We start from the raw sequence: 17047 nt of genomic DNA, 5'->3' as shown, positions 1-17047 counted from the left end.
GAGTCTCTTCAGGTGCAAACAAGGGAAGTCTTACTCATAGCGAACCCCTTTGTCCACAATGGAAAATACTGCTGAGTCAACATGCACAGGATTTCACTACAAATGGATTTAATACTAGTCTGAGCACAGATTTTAAATCATGCAAACCAAAGATCTATTCTCACACACTAAACTGAGTTAGTCACACAAGTTTTAAAGAGAATATATTAAAGAAAGCCAGGATAGCATTAGCTAGGTGGCAATTCTTTCTGATTCCCCCCCCCCCCCCCCGGAAAGAAACAATACTTACTTTATTTTTCAATTATATTTATATATTTTATTGCTGTCCTAGTTACAACCTCTTCAAGCAAGTACCATGAAAAACCAATGCTCCTCTGATAAGACATCTAGTATGCTGTTGCTCCTTGTATCATTTGCTAGCTCTATCTTAATAGAATTACTGGACTGGAGCTATTAAAGGGCTAATATGGGACAGCCTTGTGGAGCTATCTCGACACCTTCCCCAGCAGCTTGCTATTCTTCAGTCCCTGAAGGAATTTGCTTCTGGAGTGACTGGCTACTTATCCGAATTCTTTTTTTTTACTAGTTTAATTGCTGCTTATCCAGCTGTTGCCCCATTGTATCCATTTTGTATCGCAGCTGAGCTGCCTAATTGACTTTACTCATTAAGGTGCACTAAGGAGTTTCATCCTTCAGTCAGCCACAGCCCCACACCTCCAACTCATTTGAATGCAGCCCACAAGGCAGTCTGGCCCTCCAGCTGTTGCCCAACTACAACACCTATCATCCCTGGCCGTTGGCCATTATTTCCTGGAGCTGATGGGAGTTCTTGTTCAGCAATATCTGGAAGGTCAAAGGGGATCTATACACGCTTGCTGTTCTACTCCAAGCTGCAGGTGAGGATTGCATTTTTTAAAGTTAAAATAAACAAATGCCTGTGTATAGAAAGCTAGCCGTGTGAATTATTGTTGACCTGCCCCTGACACCACAGTGACCTCCATGTCAAGAAGCCAGATAAGCAACTCTGCCAGCTGCAACTGCCAAGCAGATCACAGGTTGGCCTGGGACACACTCTAGGGCAGGGGTCAGCAAGGATTATCTTGCCTGGGCCAGACTGCGCCCGTGATTTCCGGCATCTGCACAGATGTGATTTCCGCCGCTGCAGACGCAATTTCTGGCACCGCAGAAGCGAGTCCCTGCGCTGTGCTAGTTTAGAGCAGTCGTGAGTGGGCGGCTTGGTTCAGGGGCAGCTTGTGGGCTGGTCAAACGACCTCCGCGGGCTGCTTCCGGCCCATGGGCCTTAGGTTGGTGACCCCTGCTCTAGGGGAATTTATCTTTCGGGTGTAAGGAAAAGAGGGAGGGTGGCATGCGAAAGACCTCGTGGATGAGAACGCTTATCCAAAATTGCCCCTCTTTGCTTTCTGGCCCTGTTTCCCCTCCTCCTCACTTAACCGCCCTTTTCCCCACAGCGCAACGGATGTGGCAGCGCCTTGCCTCCTCCAGCCCCTAACGCTGACGTTTTCTCCAGTCAAACAGATATAATTATTCCCAGAGGGAGTAGATCTGCATTACCAGTAAAACGCCTTACCAAAAAAAGAAACAAAATGAAACAAAAGCAAGGCGTTCGAATACCCTTCAAGTATATGATGTAAGCTGGATAATATGCCCTCGCAGCAACTCCGGTCAAAGACAAACTGACAGGCTTTTACCTGCCAAGACCTGATTGCAGGCCCTCGGGCTTCTGCTTTTCTCCTACGAGAGCTGATGAGAATCGCTAACACCATAGAGTGGAGCAGAAAACAGCACAGGGGCTTTTAAGTGCTGGGGATTTCATCGCGTTTGTGCTGCATAAACATCACATACACACATGCACGGGCCTATGCTTAGGTTTTGAGAGAGCACTGATGAAAGCATCTGATTATAAGGCTTGTGCAGTGTGTTCATTAAATTCAAAGCATGCATCCTGTTAATGATTGGGCATGTCAGACATTTGGCTGTAGTGAATCTTTAAAATTTTAATGCACGGAAACCTTAGAATCAGTACAAATCACTAAAACGTTCAGCCCTAGTCTTCTGTAGCATGCATTAAAGTGTGTATTGAGGGTTTGTTTTTGTTTTTTTTAAGAAATGAAGCATATAAAGAGAAAAAATGGTGTATGTTTAAGGAAGGGCATAGAAACCTGCCAAAAGTTAGGCTACTGCACTAATACTGTGCAAACATTTATCATTGCTCAGCTAAGCCTTTGCTAGAATATAAAGAGGACATTATTTACTATTGGGGAAGTGCTAAAATGTGGCTTAATCTGCAGTAAGAGCAAAGTTTGTTGAGAGACAATGTACCATACCTCCCCGTCCTCCAGCTCCACATCGAGGAAATCGAAATCCCTAAAGACTCTGAACTGCTGCTCGCTGTTTGAATCGTCCATGTTCTCTTGCTCGCGGGCTCCGTCCTCGGAAGCCACCAGGCTCGTCTGGTGCTCAATCAGATCCAAATCTCCACATGAAGAAAAAATCACCTAAAAGTCAAGAGGGATTTTTCTATTAAAAACAAAACAAACTCTTCCTCTACGACGCTCTTTTGTTAGTCTAATGGGCTTTTCAGAAAGCTGTACACACCTAATTCCTTCAGTGGGTATTTTTAGAAGGCTCCTTTTTATTATTTATGTTGGACAGGTGCCTTCAGATTAAACTCATACTAAGACGCAACTATGAGCTGCAGGAACACGTCCAAGCTACCTCCTAATGGGTGCAGATTGATGCTTCCTTAGTATTTATATGCATTTATGGGAACAGAATGCAACTGTGGGAAGGGCACGGAAAAGGGTTAAGCCAGCCCTTTTGCTTCTCAGTTGTTACAAGGGAAAGCATGCAGATAAATAGAATGTGTTACATTTCAGCTGTTGTTATTTACAAATATGTTTGAACTTCATCATTCCACAACCATGGCGCTAACTGTGCTTTTCCATCATTGGGGGAAGTTTATTTGTGGACTGTGTCTATACACTCTTAGATGCAAGAGAGGGTGGGGGGTCGGGAAAAAAGTGGGAGAGAGAGAAGTCTGTCTGCAGCAGCTGTTTTTCCAACTGCCTCTTACAGCTGATTTTCTACAGTTACTGATTGGCATCAGTTCTAGCAGAGGAAATGGCAAAAGCAAAAACTGGAGGGTAAGGGCACCCCACCCCAAATAAATAAATAAATAAATAAATGCAACATGTACATTTTTGAACTTGGGTTGGGAAAGTGGGCAGATTGAGAAATGTTAGGCAGGTGATACAGATGTACTACTAGCCATTTCTTGTCACCTATGGAAGACCTGACTCATACTCTGAGACCCATATGTTTAGCCGAAAAGGAATTCCAACAACCAGGGTTTCATTTCTACCCTACTGTTTTATCTTCTATTTTGTTCACCAAATGTATCAGCCAAAATGGACTTTGAATTCTCAAATTTCTAAAATGTTCAGGAAGTATAACGGTCAGAGGCAAATAGTCACAATGCCTAAATGAACAGTTAAGTAATTCTGACATGAGTTAGCCAGCGAGCCATATCTTAACAAAGCCGTTGAGAGATAATTTCTTGATAAGGGGAGTGGGTTGGTGGGTAGACACATTATTTTATTTTAGTTACTTAACTAAATTTATATACCACTTGATTCTGGTAAAACCTCTACTGGCTAGCAAGAAGTATTATAGTGGTCAGTAAAGAGCAGTTAAAAGCAATTAAAGCATGTAAAAATAATTAAAGTTTAACAGTAAAAGAGATTAAAACATATCAGCATCTAGATGTATGGATAGGCTTGCCTAAACCAACAACAATGTTTTAACAGGCACATCTATTGCTTGCGTTTGGCTGAGAAACACCATTCATTATGGAAGGGTCACTTCATGCCAGCAAACTGAAGATAAAATTTAGAGCTGTACCTTTGAATTGTTTATGAATAAGCCCTAGAAGGAGAAATATGAGACTTACCGAAGGGTTTTTGCTCAGGCCGACTTCTTGACCACAAAGCGTAAGAACGTGCACTAACTTTTCTTTTGTCCTTTTCTTTTTTAAAAAAGGGGAAAGACCGAGAGAGAGAAAGAAAAAGGAGTTTAAGCAATGCCACACATTTCAGAGCTCAAATCATAGAAGAAAAAAATAGGGAGCATTTAATAAACACCAAAAGCTCCACTCCTGATGTCTCCTAATTTTAGTCAAACATTGTCTATTATAATTTCATATGGATAAAGTTTTTGTAGGTGTTTTAGGATTTTTTTCAAAAGCTCAATTCCTGAAACTGGGTAGGCATTTTGTTTACTTATAAAAGTATTTCTATATCACCCTCCTATAAAATATCAGGGGGGTGGTTCAGCAACATTTTAAAAAAATTAAAGCAATACAAAACGATTTTTAAAATGATGGGTTACTCAAGAAAAAGTTAAACCACTACATAGGTCTGTTAGCACAAAAAAGGTCTTCAAGAGACGCCTGAAAGTCAAAAGTGAGGATTGTCTGCCGGATGTCTGCTGAAAGTGTTCCACAGCATAGGGCTGAGTTCTGCTTGAAATCAAGAGGTCTCTGTAACACGGGGGACAACTGACAGTACTTCTCCAGATAATCCCTAGATTTTACCTGAGAATACTGAGGCCTCTTCCAGCTAACAGGAACAAGGACATTGGAGTTAGACCCAGAAGATGTTGAAGAAGTGCTACGGGTGACAGGCATTATTCTAGGCTTTCCATCCCTGCCTGAAGAACTCTGTAGCTCATCATATCGTCTCCCAATAATTGGAGTCTTAAAAGAAAACAATGAACAGTATTTAGCATTTTGAAGGGCTTTACAGTAAGAGTTTTTTGACGCTGGACCCACGAGAGGTGGTGGACTTTCCTTCCTTGGAGGTTTTTAAGCAGATGTCGGATGTCCATCTGTCAAATATGGTTTAGCTGAGATCCCTGCATTTCAGAGGGTTAGACTAGATGACCCTTGGAGTTCTTTCCAACTGTACAATTCTATGATTCTACAATTCTGTAAGGCAGGGCAGAAGAACACTCCCTAAGCATCGCCCTCTGGGAACCACCATCCAAGTAGGACCAGAACCACCAGAAAACGGTGCCACCCACCCCTAACTCAGTCATTCCAGAAGGATACCATGGTCATAGAATCATAGAATCATAGAATTGGAAGAGACCACAAGGGCCATCGAGTCCAACCCCCTGCCAAGCAGGAAACACCATCAGAGCACTCCTGACATATGGTTGTCAAGCCTCTGCTTAAAGACCTCCAGAGAAGGAGACTCCACCACACTCCTTGGCAGCAAATTCCACTGTCAAACAGCTCTTACTGTCAGGAAGTTCTTCCTAATGTTTAGGTGGAATCTTCTTTCTTGTAGTTTGGAACCATTGCTCCGTGTCCGCTTCTCTGGAGCAGCAGAAAACAACCTTTCTCCCTCCTCTATGTGACATCCTTTTATATATTTGAACATGGCTATCATATCACCCTTTAACCTCCTCTTCTCCAGGCTAAACATGCCCAGCTCCCTTAGCTGTTCCTCATAAGGCATCGTTTCCAGGCCTTTGACCATTTTGGTTGCCCTCCTCTGGACACGTTCCAGTTTGTCAGTGTCCTTCTTGAACTGTGGTGCCCAGAACTGGACACAGTACTCCAGGTGAGGTCTGACCAGAGCAGAATACAGTGGCACTATTACTTCCCTTGATCTTGGTTGATGGTATTGAAAGCCACCGAGAGGTTGAGGACAATTAACAGGACACATCCCCCCCCCCCTTCAACAGAGGTCATCATACAGGGATCAGTTTCTGTGTCAAAGCTGGGCCTAAACCCTGATTGAAGTTGATCTAGAAATTAAGTCTCCTCCAAGAGCACCTGGATCTGATCTGTGGCAACCTGTGGCAACCCTGGATCTGGTTTGCCCAAGAAAGGGAGACTGGAAACTGGCTGGAAGTTACTTAGAGTCTCCAAATCCAGGCAGGGTTCCTTGAGGAATGGTTTTTACCATTGTTTCCTTTAATCAGGCATTACAAGGAGGCATTAATCCCCACCCTGGCCCAGCTAGCTGTCCCCTCTCTGCTAGTTTCTATCAGCCACGAGGGGCAACAGTCCAAAGTGCAAGTAGTCAACCACACAATTCCAAGCACCTTGTCCACATGCCTCATTGAAACCCATGTTTAAGATTATGTGCTTTAAAATGATACAGTATTTCTATTTGCTTCAGCTTTCAAAGGGATATGCACTGGACACACAGATTTATCGCGACAAAAATATAGTACCTCCGTAATATCAAAATGGAAGTCTAACGTTTTCCCAGGTAGTTCTTTGGAAGCGTTGTTCCATACACGATGTATTTCCATTTTTGAAAGATCGCTGTGCTGCTGGTAGGAGGGCAAAACCAGGCTTGCTGAGCGCGAAACTACCAACTTCAATATATTTAGGGCTTCTCGCCAGTGAATGCTCTGGAAACAATTTTTCACAAATATATAGCATATTATACATTAAGTGGGAACAAAATCTACGAGAAGAGGAAGAACATCACACACAATAAAATTACTTACTATTAATTAAATACAGCATAACAATTTGGGTGCTTAGTATTAATACTAGTTTCAAATGCAATACAGGTTTGACAACACGGAATGCATATATACCGCACAGAGTTAAATGAGAATATTATTATAGTATATTATCATCCTTTTCAGACCGTGAATTAATTCTCCAACTGAGAATAAAGAGGACTGAATCAGCTTTGAATATTTTTTCCTGTCACGCTGGAATTAGCACAGAATTTTACATTCTTACATTCTTGCCTCTTGTTGAAATCATTTCTAACCTTTGTGTTTCCAGCAAAAAGCAAAGAAAACTTGGGTAGTGTTTGGACAGCAGTCTGATTTTATTTCAAGTATAATTTAACTGCACAAACATTTCCCTGAACCAGGACCCTTCCTCTGAGTGACAGGTTAAGGATGGAGGGGGAAAAGGGGGTTTGTGCTTTCCATTACTCCTTGCAGGAAAATGCCGAATTGTCTGGAAATATGTATCTCAGAAGCAGAATGAATCAGAGTAAATGCATGCTATCCTGGGTGTGAATTCTGCAGCTGATTCTGAATGCAGAATTTGGATTTAATGTCAACAGAATTTGGGGCTGACTGAAGCAGCAGTAGTGGACTTTGGAGTTTCAAATTTCAGCAGCACCCTGTGCAACACTAAGATTTGGTGCCCCCCCGCCTCTCATGCTCCTTTCTACAGCATTGTTGTGGCGCCCCCTGCAGCATGGCACCCAATGAGGTCAAACTGGTCATGCTACCCCAAAACCACCTCTGGCCGAAGCATACGTGCAGCAAATCAGACACAATGCCAAAACATAGCTTGGCAGTATGTGAACAAGCCTGGTCTGTGTTTTCTCCTCCACTTCCCCAAAATTCCCCCTTCTCATTTCTCATGTGATAGTCTGCCACATTTCAGAGGAAAGGTTTGGCTTGCCACTAACTTAGGAGTGAAAGGGAAAACTAGGTTACATGAGGCCTTTATATTTTATGTGAGTCCATATAAATCCTTTTCTAAATGAGTGAATAAGCACTGTTTTTTTATACAAGCTCTATGAGGTGCATGCAATACTTACCTGCACATATTTTTCAATGGTCTTTAACACCTCCATGTTAAACTGTTTTACCGGAATGCCTGATAGGTCCATATAACTAAGAAGACTATAGATTATCTGCAAAAGGGACTGTTGCATGCTGGGAAGCCCCTTTTCCAGCAGCTGTGAGAAAACATAAACAAAATCATAATCCTTACATTAAAAACACACCAATTTTGCTGTTAAAGAGGTAAAATGGTGAGAGATGTGGGAGGAATGCAACGTTTCACTTTTCTAATCATCCCATCAGTGCTAGCATTTCAGTTTATCTGGTGGAATAACCTCTCCTCCCCTCCCGCCTTGCACTGTTATGGGGGTTCTCCCACTCCCAGAGAAGATTTGGGGAATGTAGCAGGCACATGGTGTGTGTGTGGAAGAGTTCCATTGCACTAGTGGGACTTGTTGAACTGGCTCCCGCTAGTACACCTATTTAGTTGAATCCAGCTCCTGGATAATAACTCTGAAGATCATAGGTTAGAATCTTGCACATTAGTGCACTCGGCTACATACAGATAATCTATTTCGTTATGGAACTCAGATGCAACGTTCTGAAGGAACTCACTTTGCGCCGACTTTTACAATAAAAAATTAACCTATGGAATCTAAACATCCTCATAGTTCATTATCTAAGCCAGCCTACCCACAACTTCCTTGTTTAGCCTTCTTCCACCATTGCTAACCTCTGGCCATGTTGGTACTTCAAAAGCAAATGTGCTAACTTTCAAAAGCAGGTGCCATTACTGCTTTTTAAATTTCCAAGGAGATTTTCAGGTGTTTTCTTGCATCTATTTTATATGTCTTTCAAACAAACTTGAGTGCCCAGAACCAAGTTGTGGAAAGGAATACCAAGAGCTCAATATTTATATAAATCAAAATAATATAACACTTGGTAATGCTATTCTGGTTCTCAGTGAACAGTCACAGGAACTATCATAACAATTCTAATACATGGAAAAAGAACTCACTTGTGTTTACATTCCTTGTACTGTCCAGGATGATAAATCAGCATAATCAAAACAATACTGTAGGAGAGGCAAGATGACAGTTTTTCTTGCACTCCAATGATAGAAGCAAGGAAACTCTGCTTTGTTCAAAAGAGGCTGACATTTTATCAAAAACTGCACATCACAAGGCTATGCCAGGCATAGGCAAACTCGGCCCTCCAGATGTTTTGAGACTACAATTCCCATCATCCCTGACCACTGGTCCTGTTAGCTAGAGATGATGGGAGTTGTAGTCCCAAAACATCTGGAGGGCCGAGTTTGCGTACGCCTGGGCTAGGCTTACGCTGAAGTACATTCCAAAAAGAATGCAAGCTTATGCAGAAGTCAGTTCCATTTGTTTCAATGGAACTTATCCCCAAGTAAGTTTCACAAACCCATAGACTTGATTAGTCACAATGCTTTGTTGCATAAACTTTCATTGCACACGGTGACAACATCCCTGGCAACCTTTAGAGCAGGGATGGTGAACCCACAGTCCAAAGGGGGCCTGCCAAGTCATTTCAACTGGTCCTTCAAGCCACAGTCAAATCAAGGCATTCCAAAGGCACCTGTTCCCCACCTCACAAAAACTTCGCTTTGTCCTCGCCAGGTTGGAGGTTCTCAGGAAACAGGAGGGAGAAATCCTTCTTTTTTCCTGAACACCTCTGACCTGACAGCATGCAAGTGGAAGAGGCATCTTTGTGACGTCAGAAGCAGGCACCCTATCACATCACTGTAATGGGGAGGGCTAGAAACAGTCATTTATGCTACAGAGAACAATGTGTGAACAGCAAAATAGAGTGTTTCCTATCCTCCCTGTCACAGCGCTGTAATGAGGGAGCTGTGTCTCTCAAACAGTTCAGAGAAAGAGAGCGTTTCTGCTGTTTATGTGTGTGTACGAAAGAAGGTGCCTCTGGAAAACAGGTTTATTGAGCATTCATCCTGATTGCTTGCACAGAGGTTATACAATGTCTGCTGTTTATTATGCATTCGTTCTAATTTATTTATTTTTAATGGTTAATATCTGTTCTCAGAGTCTCCTGGGGGAGGCATTCCTAGCCTTTGGGCCAATTATATTATTATTATATTCACACCTACACAAGTACACACACAAATACACAGGAATTCATTCGCTGAATATTTGGGAACATAATGTGCAACCCCTAACCAGAACTAAAACCAATTCACTTCAATGGGGCTTACTCCCAGATAAATGGGTTAAGATTACAGCCTTAGGAAAGCTGCCAGTAGAAGACAGAAACAAGACTGAGCAGTAGAAACATACCTCAGCTAAATACGTAACCATGTTCAGAGTAGTATCAGCAAACGTTTCATGAAGGTAACGGCAAACGACGTTGACCCAGGTTGCACAGTCTCTCGTGTAGCTGTGAGTTTTATAAAGAGTCATGACATGGGCTAGGTTTGACAGCTTGGGGTTCTTTTCTTCTAGACAGACCTGATGACATATAGGGAACATGAAAGTTATGTTAACAGCGATCCAAAAACAATCCTGGGATTTAATTAGACCTAAGACAAATTGAAGACGGGTGGTACCTGAGCAATCCTTTCTGCGATATCCTTGCAGAACTGATTTGGGCCATCAAAGTGCTGAATTAAATGAGGCAGGAGGCACAGAACATTCAATGGAAATCCTGGCGCACACAAAAAAGGATAAATTGAATAATACAGATTTCATGAATAATACAGATTTCAAACTGTACTGTATGCTGTCATAATAAAGGCATATATACCTCCACTTTAAAACATCCTGTATTTACATAAAAACGTGTCAAGCGCATGCAGTGTGATATATTTGGAGGATTAGTTTCTTATATGCAAAACATAATGATTATTATCAATTGCTATGAGGGACATATTCCTTATAATAGATACTTGACCTTTTAGCTAAAAATGTAGAGGATACGCAATCAAACAATGAAACAAAACATCTATCGACTGTACCTATGGCTTGGGAGGAATCCACCATGGACACGCGTGAAACCGGGGTCAACAAACTGAAGAGCTGCAGCGTAAGGTCCGTGGTGGTAAGGGAAGTGAAACCTTTCAGCAGCAGCTGCTGGAGCCCTGAGAAATCTGTCCATTTCAACTGCCCTTGCAGCTTTTCTAGCTTTTCTCTGTTTTCCACTTTATCCAGTGGCAAATGAACAAGCAGCTTATTCAGCAACCTCAGCGCCATTAGATATTCAAACTCAAAATCGGATTCCATCAAAGCTACAGCAACCCAGAAGATGGTGGCTAACAGGTTCGTAGGGTTGTTAATATTGTTAGGGTCTGTGAGGCTGTCTTTTAAAGACGACGAGCTCCGGGTTTTGGGGGAGAGGCCCTGCTGAGTGCAAGCCTGTATCCTGTCGAGGGTGGCACTGCGAGGTGGGTCGGAGGATCGGTCCACATCCCCAAACTTTTTTGGCACTGAAAAGCTCCTCTGGTGCCTGCTGCGCTCAGCGGTTGCCGTGTTGCCACCTGAAGCTCCCGCATTGACATTCAGCTGCCCTGTACTCTTCCGATTTGCGGTCAGCTTTGAACTTGACGTTAAATCCGGTGATGATGAACTAAGCAAAACAAAACAAAACAAACGTTACTGGGCCCCAGTACCTGGAGATCCATGTGAACAGGAGCTGCCCAATTCACCTCAAAAGTAAGAGGGCCTCACTCATGCAATCCCACTCCAAATACAAAACACTTCTCAGCAGTTAAGTCAATTCCTCTTCCTTTTTTCCTCTACATGCAAATAGGAGCACTCATATGCACACTTCGGAGTCACTGGATCCAGACCACGGCATTAAGAGCAATTTTGGAAGGCCCAGTTCTAGACTTAGGGTCTCAGTGTACTTTGTATTATGGAGAATAAAGCTTTGCTGCCTTTACACGATTTGCAGAAACACATTACACTGAGGGAAAGGAGCAAGAATGTGCAAGTATGTTAACGAATGTAATTTTTATAGATTTGAGAATTTTAAATAGAGGATATGGTTTACCTGGGTGCAGAATTTGGTTATTTATTTATTTTTTAGGGCAAAATATACACAGCCTATACCTCAAGAAGATATAAACCAAAAGGAAAATATGGGTAAATTAGATGCAAATAGAAATTGATGCAATCATTGGCAAACCCAGCCACAAGGTGAAGACTACCGTCTAGTGGGCAGGCTTTGGTTTGTGGTCTGCAGTGTAGCTACATGAGGCATATACGTAGGAATTTTTTTGCTGAGAAAGCTGGCTTGGGCCAGGAATGAGCTCCATTCCTAGCTGTTGGGTAAGTCTTCAATTAGACTAGGATGGAGGTGCCTGTATATTAACTGGACCCTCATTCTGAGGACTTTTGCTGCCTGCCCAGCTGCCAAATAAGGTTAGGCTTTTAGGTAAGATAATATACTGGGCAAGTTTCACACAGAAGGGGCAGGTTAGCAGCAATCTCTCCATGGCTGCATATATGGAATGGATGCATGCAATCTAACTTTTCAGTTCTCCACTTTTCTCTAACAGGTGATAGGAAATGACATCCCTCCAAGGCAAAGTCTGCCTTGATTAGACTGGGAGGACTTGGCCAATGCCTCTGAAAAAGCAAATCAAACAAGGACAACCCAGACAAACTGGGCTCTGTATCCCATCATCCTCCACATTCTAAGAACCATCATCGCAAATTTATTAAAGGGGGGTAAAGGAATGCTCATGAAAGAGTTGTGTCAGAGATCTGTCAACACAGATGCACATGAAACCCAGCCTTGACAATATGACACTGAGTCAAAGCCAAACACGGCCATTCATGTGGCACCCAGCAGAATAGTTTCCTCTGTGGGCCATTTAAATAAAATGCCCATCATTCTGCTGTTTGAAAGAATTAGAAAAACTGCTGTGATTGGTGACACAATGGGAACAGAGGTCACCATTGCTGGGAAGGAAGAAAGGCGGGTGTTTTCTCCCCCTTCCCACTAGTCGTAGTTCTGTTCTGTATCCCCAAAGTCAGTGCTTCCAATCTCCTGAAGTTAAGTGGCACAACTGAGATGGGAGAGGGAAGAAATATGGGAAGAAATATGCTCAAAGATAAACAGAATACTTTACTGATAACCATGAAGAATGGCAACTACTGATATCACAGATTGGACTTTGGTAAACTTTACTAGATTGATCCACGGGGGGGGGGGGGGTGAGTTGGGATTTTGCTTTTGTATATTTTTCTCTTTTTTGTAATTGATTTGTTTTAAAAAGATGAGGTAAATAACACTCATACATCATTGACTTCTGGTCCCACTTACCCTTAAACATTGTGTATAACCCTGAGATGGAAATGGACAATAATTCAAACTTTATTGTGCCAACTTCTTTTGGTGAACCTGCAACTTACACTGGGGGTTACATTACAGCGATGGTGCCTAAAGCCAAAATAGTGTATAATCAGAACACATTGGGTTCAATGGTGGGCGGGATTGCCAAAGTCTTTTTCCTCAGGCACCCTCCCCCTTCCTACCCCCTTATTGATTAAAAAAAAAAACTTTTTGTAATGTGCGTAAAGCTGAATGTGCACAAGTTACCATACTTTTCCGTGTATAAGACGAGGCTTTATTCTTAGAAAATTATGTTCATAATCGGGGGTAGTGCACGGGGGGGGGGGGGGGGAGACATGGGATTGGTTGATGCCATGAGCCGGAGATTGTCAGTGGCTATTGGATGTGTTATTGATGGCTGCCTCAAGGGGTGTTGTTGATTGGCTGTTGCTGCAGCAATTGGGCGGGCAATAGGCGGCTTCTGCCGGCGAGGGGACAGACGATAGCTGGCTTTTGCGACGCATGTGAGTGGCAGTGTAGGTGATGCTGGTGAACGATTTTTGGCAACCCCCCCAAAAAAGCTCAACAACTCTGGGAAATCCCATTTTCTTAATTTTGAGTCCCCCAAAATAGGGGGCGTCTTATAAAAGTACAGTAAATGTGCGTAAGTTGTGGGCTTACTGTGTTGTGCAAGAGCAGTGAGTTGCGTGGGTTTTGGTGCTGAGCTAGGCAAAATAATCAACAAAATGTTGGGGGGGGGGTGTTGCAGCGTCTCTGCCCCATAACTGGCAGTTTTGCACAGCTAGACTTCTTGGCTTAAGAGATCTCATGAATGCCCTCTCTTTCCCCCTTACAGTATGCGTTATTATATAGCCTTTCATGACAGTGTTACAGATATAACAAGGACTATGCTGCTAATTTAGATTACTTGTACGCAGCCTGTTTTAACAAATGAGGTTTGAGTTAAGTTATTTGTGCATCTTTCCCTGTGCAGTTCAGAGAGTGTTCTGCCTTAATAACCTGGGAGTTTTACTGAAAGGGCCCTTATAACTAAGAGGCAAAGCTCCTACCGAGACAAAACTGTCAAAAGATCACTGTTCTTCAAGCAGTCGTACAGATTATCCACAGTAGCCTCTAACGTCAGCAGCGCTTCCATAACGTAGCCCTGCCAAAAAAATGCAGAAAGATGGTTACTTAAGTATGAATGCCCAGCCCTCCTCAGCAAATATTGAACATGCCTGCTGCCTAACGTTTAGCGTTTCTCACATAACGCTGTTAATCACAGTAATTTGACCTCTGGAACTAAACTCTGAAAAAGACGGACCGTTTATGATGAATGGCTAGTTCTGGATAGTTTGATAAACATAAATATTAGCTAATTATTTAATTCATTAAGTAAGCATGACTTCAGGTTCATTAATCCAGTTTCATTAATGTGTGAACAAAAGAAACTAAAAGTCGGTGCATGTGATTCATATCCCTGCTATCACTCCTTTGGTAAAAAACTCATAGTGAGCACCTTCTCAGACCTTGAGCCACACTGGATAGTTTCCACAGTGCATGAGATGTCAGGAAAGATATAAGACCTGCAGTCTGTCCTACTTTGTTGTACAAGAGTGTTTTTCATTCTCTGTACTTTCCAAAAATAACCAAAGACATTTTGGTTTCAACAAATATTTCCACCTGGATAAAAGGTCTCATGTTTATTTTCAAGCAGTGATTTTTTAAAAATAATAATTAAAAAACCATTTTTAGCTGTTTTTTGATAGATGTGTAAATTACCTTGGCACCCATGTAAAAGGTGATTCATATTTTAGTAAATAATAATAATTCTCTCTCAATTTCTCTCTGAAGATTCTCATTTGTTGCTCCCAAATACTCAGCTCTGTGTTGCTGAACAGAAATAAGAATGCAATGTTGCCTGGAAAATTTTATCTTTGTATGCTCTCAAGAGTTATAGATGTTAGCAACTGCTGTCAGATCATATGCGGGAAACCATTATTTATCTCTTTTGTTTTAAGTAGAGGGCATTCCAAGGCAAGTCTTTTCCAACTGCTCCTGCCCATGAATCCCATGTCTAGTCTTGCTCCAATTCTGAGAAACTGAACTCTGTGCACTGTGATGAAATGGGTTTGCTACACTCTCCGTGCAATGCCACCATCTAAACAAATCAAAATCCAAACATTTTCTTCTCCACACATCACAACGATGTTTAATCAGGACTCGTACAAAATTTATTCAAGAAACAAATATGCGAGCAATAGGAATCACTTTTAATGTCTCCAGTAGCTTTGCAACGTGTTAGCAAATTAAGTTCCAGTCGTTTGAAGCAAACACGGCATCATTTCAAGGCCCTGAGAGTAACGAAGAAGGGTGATAGCTCTATAGCACATGATACCATAAAAAAGGCTCTCTCCCCAGTGGCCATCCACCTCACTGTATTTTTCATCCAATTCAGGAGAGGCAGTGGATGTGCTGGATTAGTGCCTGGGCATGGTAACAGATTGGATGAGAAATAATAAACTGAAACTCAACTCAGAAAAAAATTGAGGTAGTGGTGAGGGGGTGGTTTGTTTGTTCTGGTGAATGGTGTTCAACCCATTCTGAAGGCTGTTGCGCTTTCTCTAAAGGACTAGTTTTTAAATAGGAGGTGTGTGTTTGATGATGTACCATTGTCCTTAGAGGCCAAAATAGCTGTCACGGCTATACTTGGATGGAGACAGCCTGGGCACAATTACCCACGCTATGTTAACCTCAGGCCGAGATTCCTGCAGAATATTGTGCATGAGGCCTTTGAAATCGGCCTGGAAACTGCAATTGGTCCAAAATAGGACTGCCAGACTGTTAACTGGGACTCTGCGATTTGATCATGTTTCTCCAGTGCTTTGTCAGCTGTGCAAACCCCTGGCATCGCTAGGTAGGAACAGGAAATACTCCTGTTCAAAATTCTGGAGAAACAACTGCAGGTCAGTTCAGACAAGACTGATTGTTTCACTCAGTATGAGGTAACTTCCTTTGTTCTTATGAATGCTGAAGTATATTTGTACCTGAATCTCCTCTCCATGTTCTCCTATAACTTCCACTAATCTTGAAAGAAGATCTGACAGTGCATGTGCAGATAGAGGTTGTTTTAGAGCTCGAAATATCTGGAAAGAACGGCCAGCATAATGTCTCGAAGAACTGGAAAGGGCTGTTTGCAACGCAATTTCGCTAAGATGCTGCTCCAAATGAAAACCTAAAGTGGAGGAAGAAAAAATTTCGTACTGTCAAATGGCAATCGATAAATAATGTGGGAGCTCACAAATTTTAATTTACAATCATTAAAAATTATGCTCAGGCTAATATTGACTAGCTGCAGATGTAAGCAGCAATAGCTTTAGGAAAAGAACTTGTGTGATGATAATTAGGGCAAAGGGCTGAGGTCAGAAGCCCAGGCCAGGAGTTATTTCCTCCTGCAAATCCAGGTAAAATTCTTCCACCCAAACAGTATACAGTGGTACCTTGGGTTAAGTACTTAATTCATTCCGGAGGTCCGTTCTTAACCTGAAGCACCACTTTAGCTAATGGGGCCTCCTGCTGCTGCCACGCCGTTGGAGCATGATTTCTGTTCTCATCCTGAAGCAAAGTTCTTAACCCGAGGTACTATTTCTGGGTTAGTGGAGTCTGTAACCTGAAGCGTATGTAACCCGAGGTACCACTGTAATTAAAGGTATGAGCATAGGCACAATTCAATTACTGCTCATGGGGAGCAAAGATAGGGTTCTTGACATCCAGAGTGAAATGGCTAATATGAAAATATTTGCACCATCTGAAAATTCTAAAGATAAAGCAGACTGCATACAGAGGTTCCTAAGGCATCTCCAGGTTAGGCTGGGAAAATTCCCTTTCTGAAATCCTGGGGAGTCACTGCCAGTCCTCTAGTGCAGTGTTTCCCAACCTTGTGCCTCCAGCTGTTTTTGAACTACAACTCCCATCATCCCTGACTAGCAAGACCAGTGGCAAGGGATGATGGGAATTGTAGTCCAAAAACAGCTGGAGGCACAAGGTTGGGAAACACTGCTCTAGTGATCCTCCAAGTGTTGTTGACCTGGGAGGATGGAAATCGTAATCCAACAATACCTGAAGAGCACAGGTTCCCCATCCTTGGTATAGG

The 17047-nt window shown here is 42.4% G+C and overlaps 1 protein-coding gene across 8 annotated transcripts in view; it reads right to left on the bottom strand.

Moving 5' to 3' along the window:
* Nucleotides 1-17047, bottom strand: part of FRY (FRY microtubule binding protein) — a 192737-nt gene that overhangs the window by 23874 nt on the left and 151816 nt on the right. For all 8 annotated transcript variants that reach the window (XM_079973234.1, XM_079973235.1, XM_079973228.1 and 5 more), the window contains 10 exons: nucleotides 15942-16129; nucleotides 13965-14059; nucleotides 10574-11181; nucleotides 10166-10263; nucleotides 9897-10067; nucleotides 7611-7751; nucleotides 6265-6447; nucleotides 4613-4774; nucleotides 3971-4045; nucleotides 2346-2516 (listed from right to left, as the gene is read on the bottom strand). In XM_079973234.1, coding sequence (XP_079829360.1) covers nucleotides 2346-2516; nucleotides 3971-4045; nucleotides 4613-4774; nucleotides 6265-6447; nucleotides 7611-7751; nucleotides 9897-10067; nucleotides 10166-10263; nucleotides 10574-11181; nucleotides 13965-14059; nucleotides 15942-16129 — 1892 coding nt within the window. The remainder of the gene's footprint in view (nucleotides 1-2345; nucleotides 2517-3970; nucleotides 4046-4612; nucleotides 4775-6264; nucleotides 6448-7610; nucleotides 7752-9896; nucleotides 10068-10165; nucleotides 10264-10573; nucleotides 11182-13964; nucleotides 14060-15941; nucleotides 16130-17047) is intronic.

Source organism: Podarcis cretensis, assembly GCF_951804945.1.
Source record: "Podarcis cretensis genome assembly, chromosome: 4".
In the NCBI taxonomy this organism is placed as follows: Eukaryota; Metazoa; Chordata; class Lepidosauria; order Squamata; family Lacertidae; genus Podarcis; species Podarcis cretensis.
Note: the sequence above shows the minus strand (reverse complement) of the source record. Positions and strands in the feature narration are given on the sequence as shown.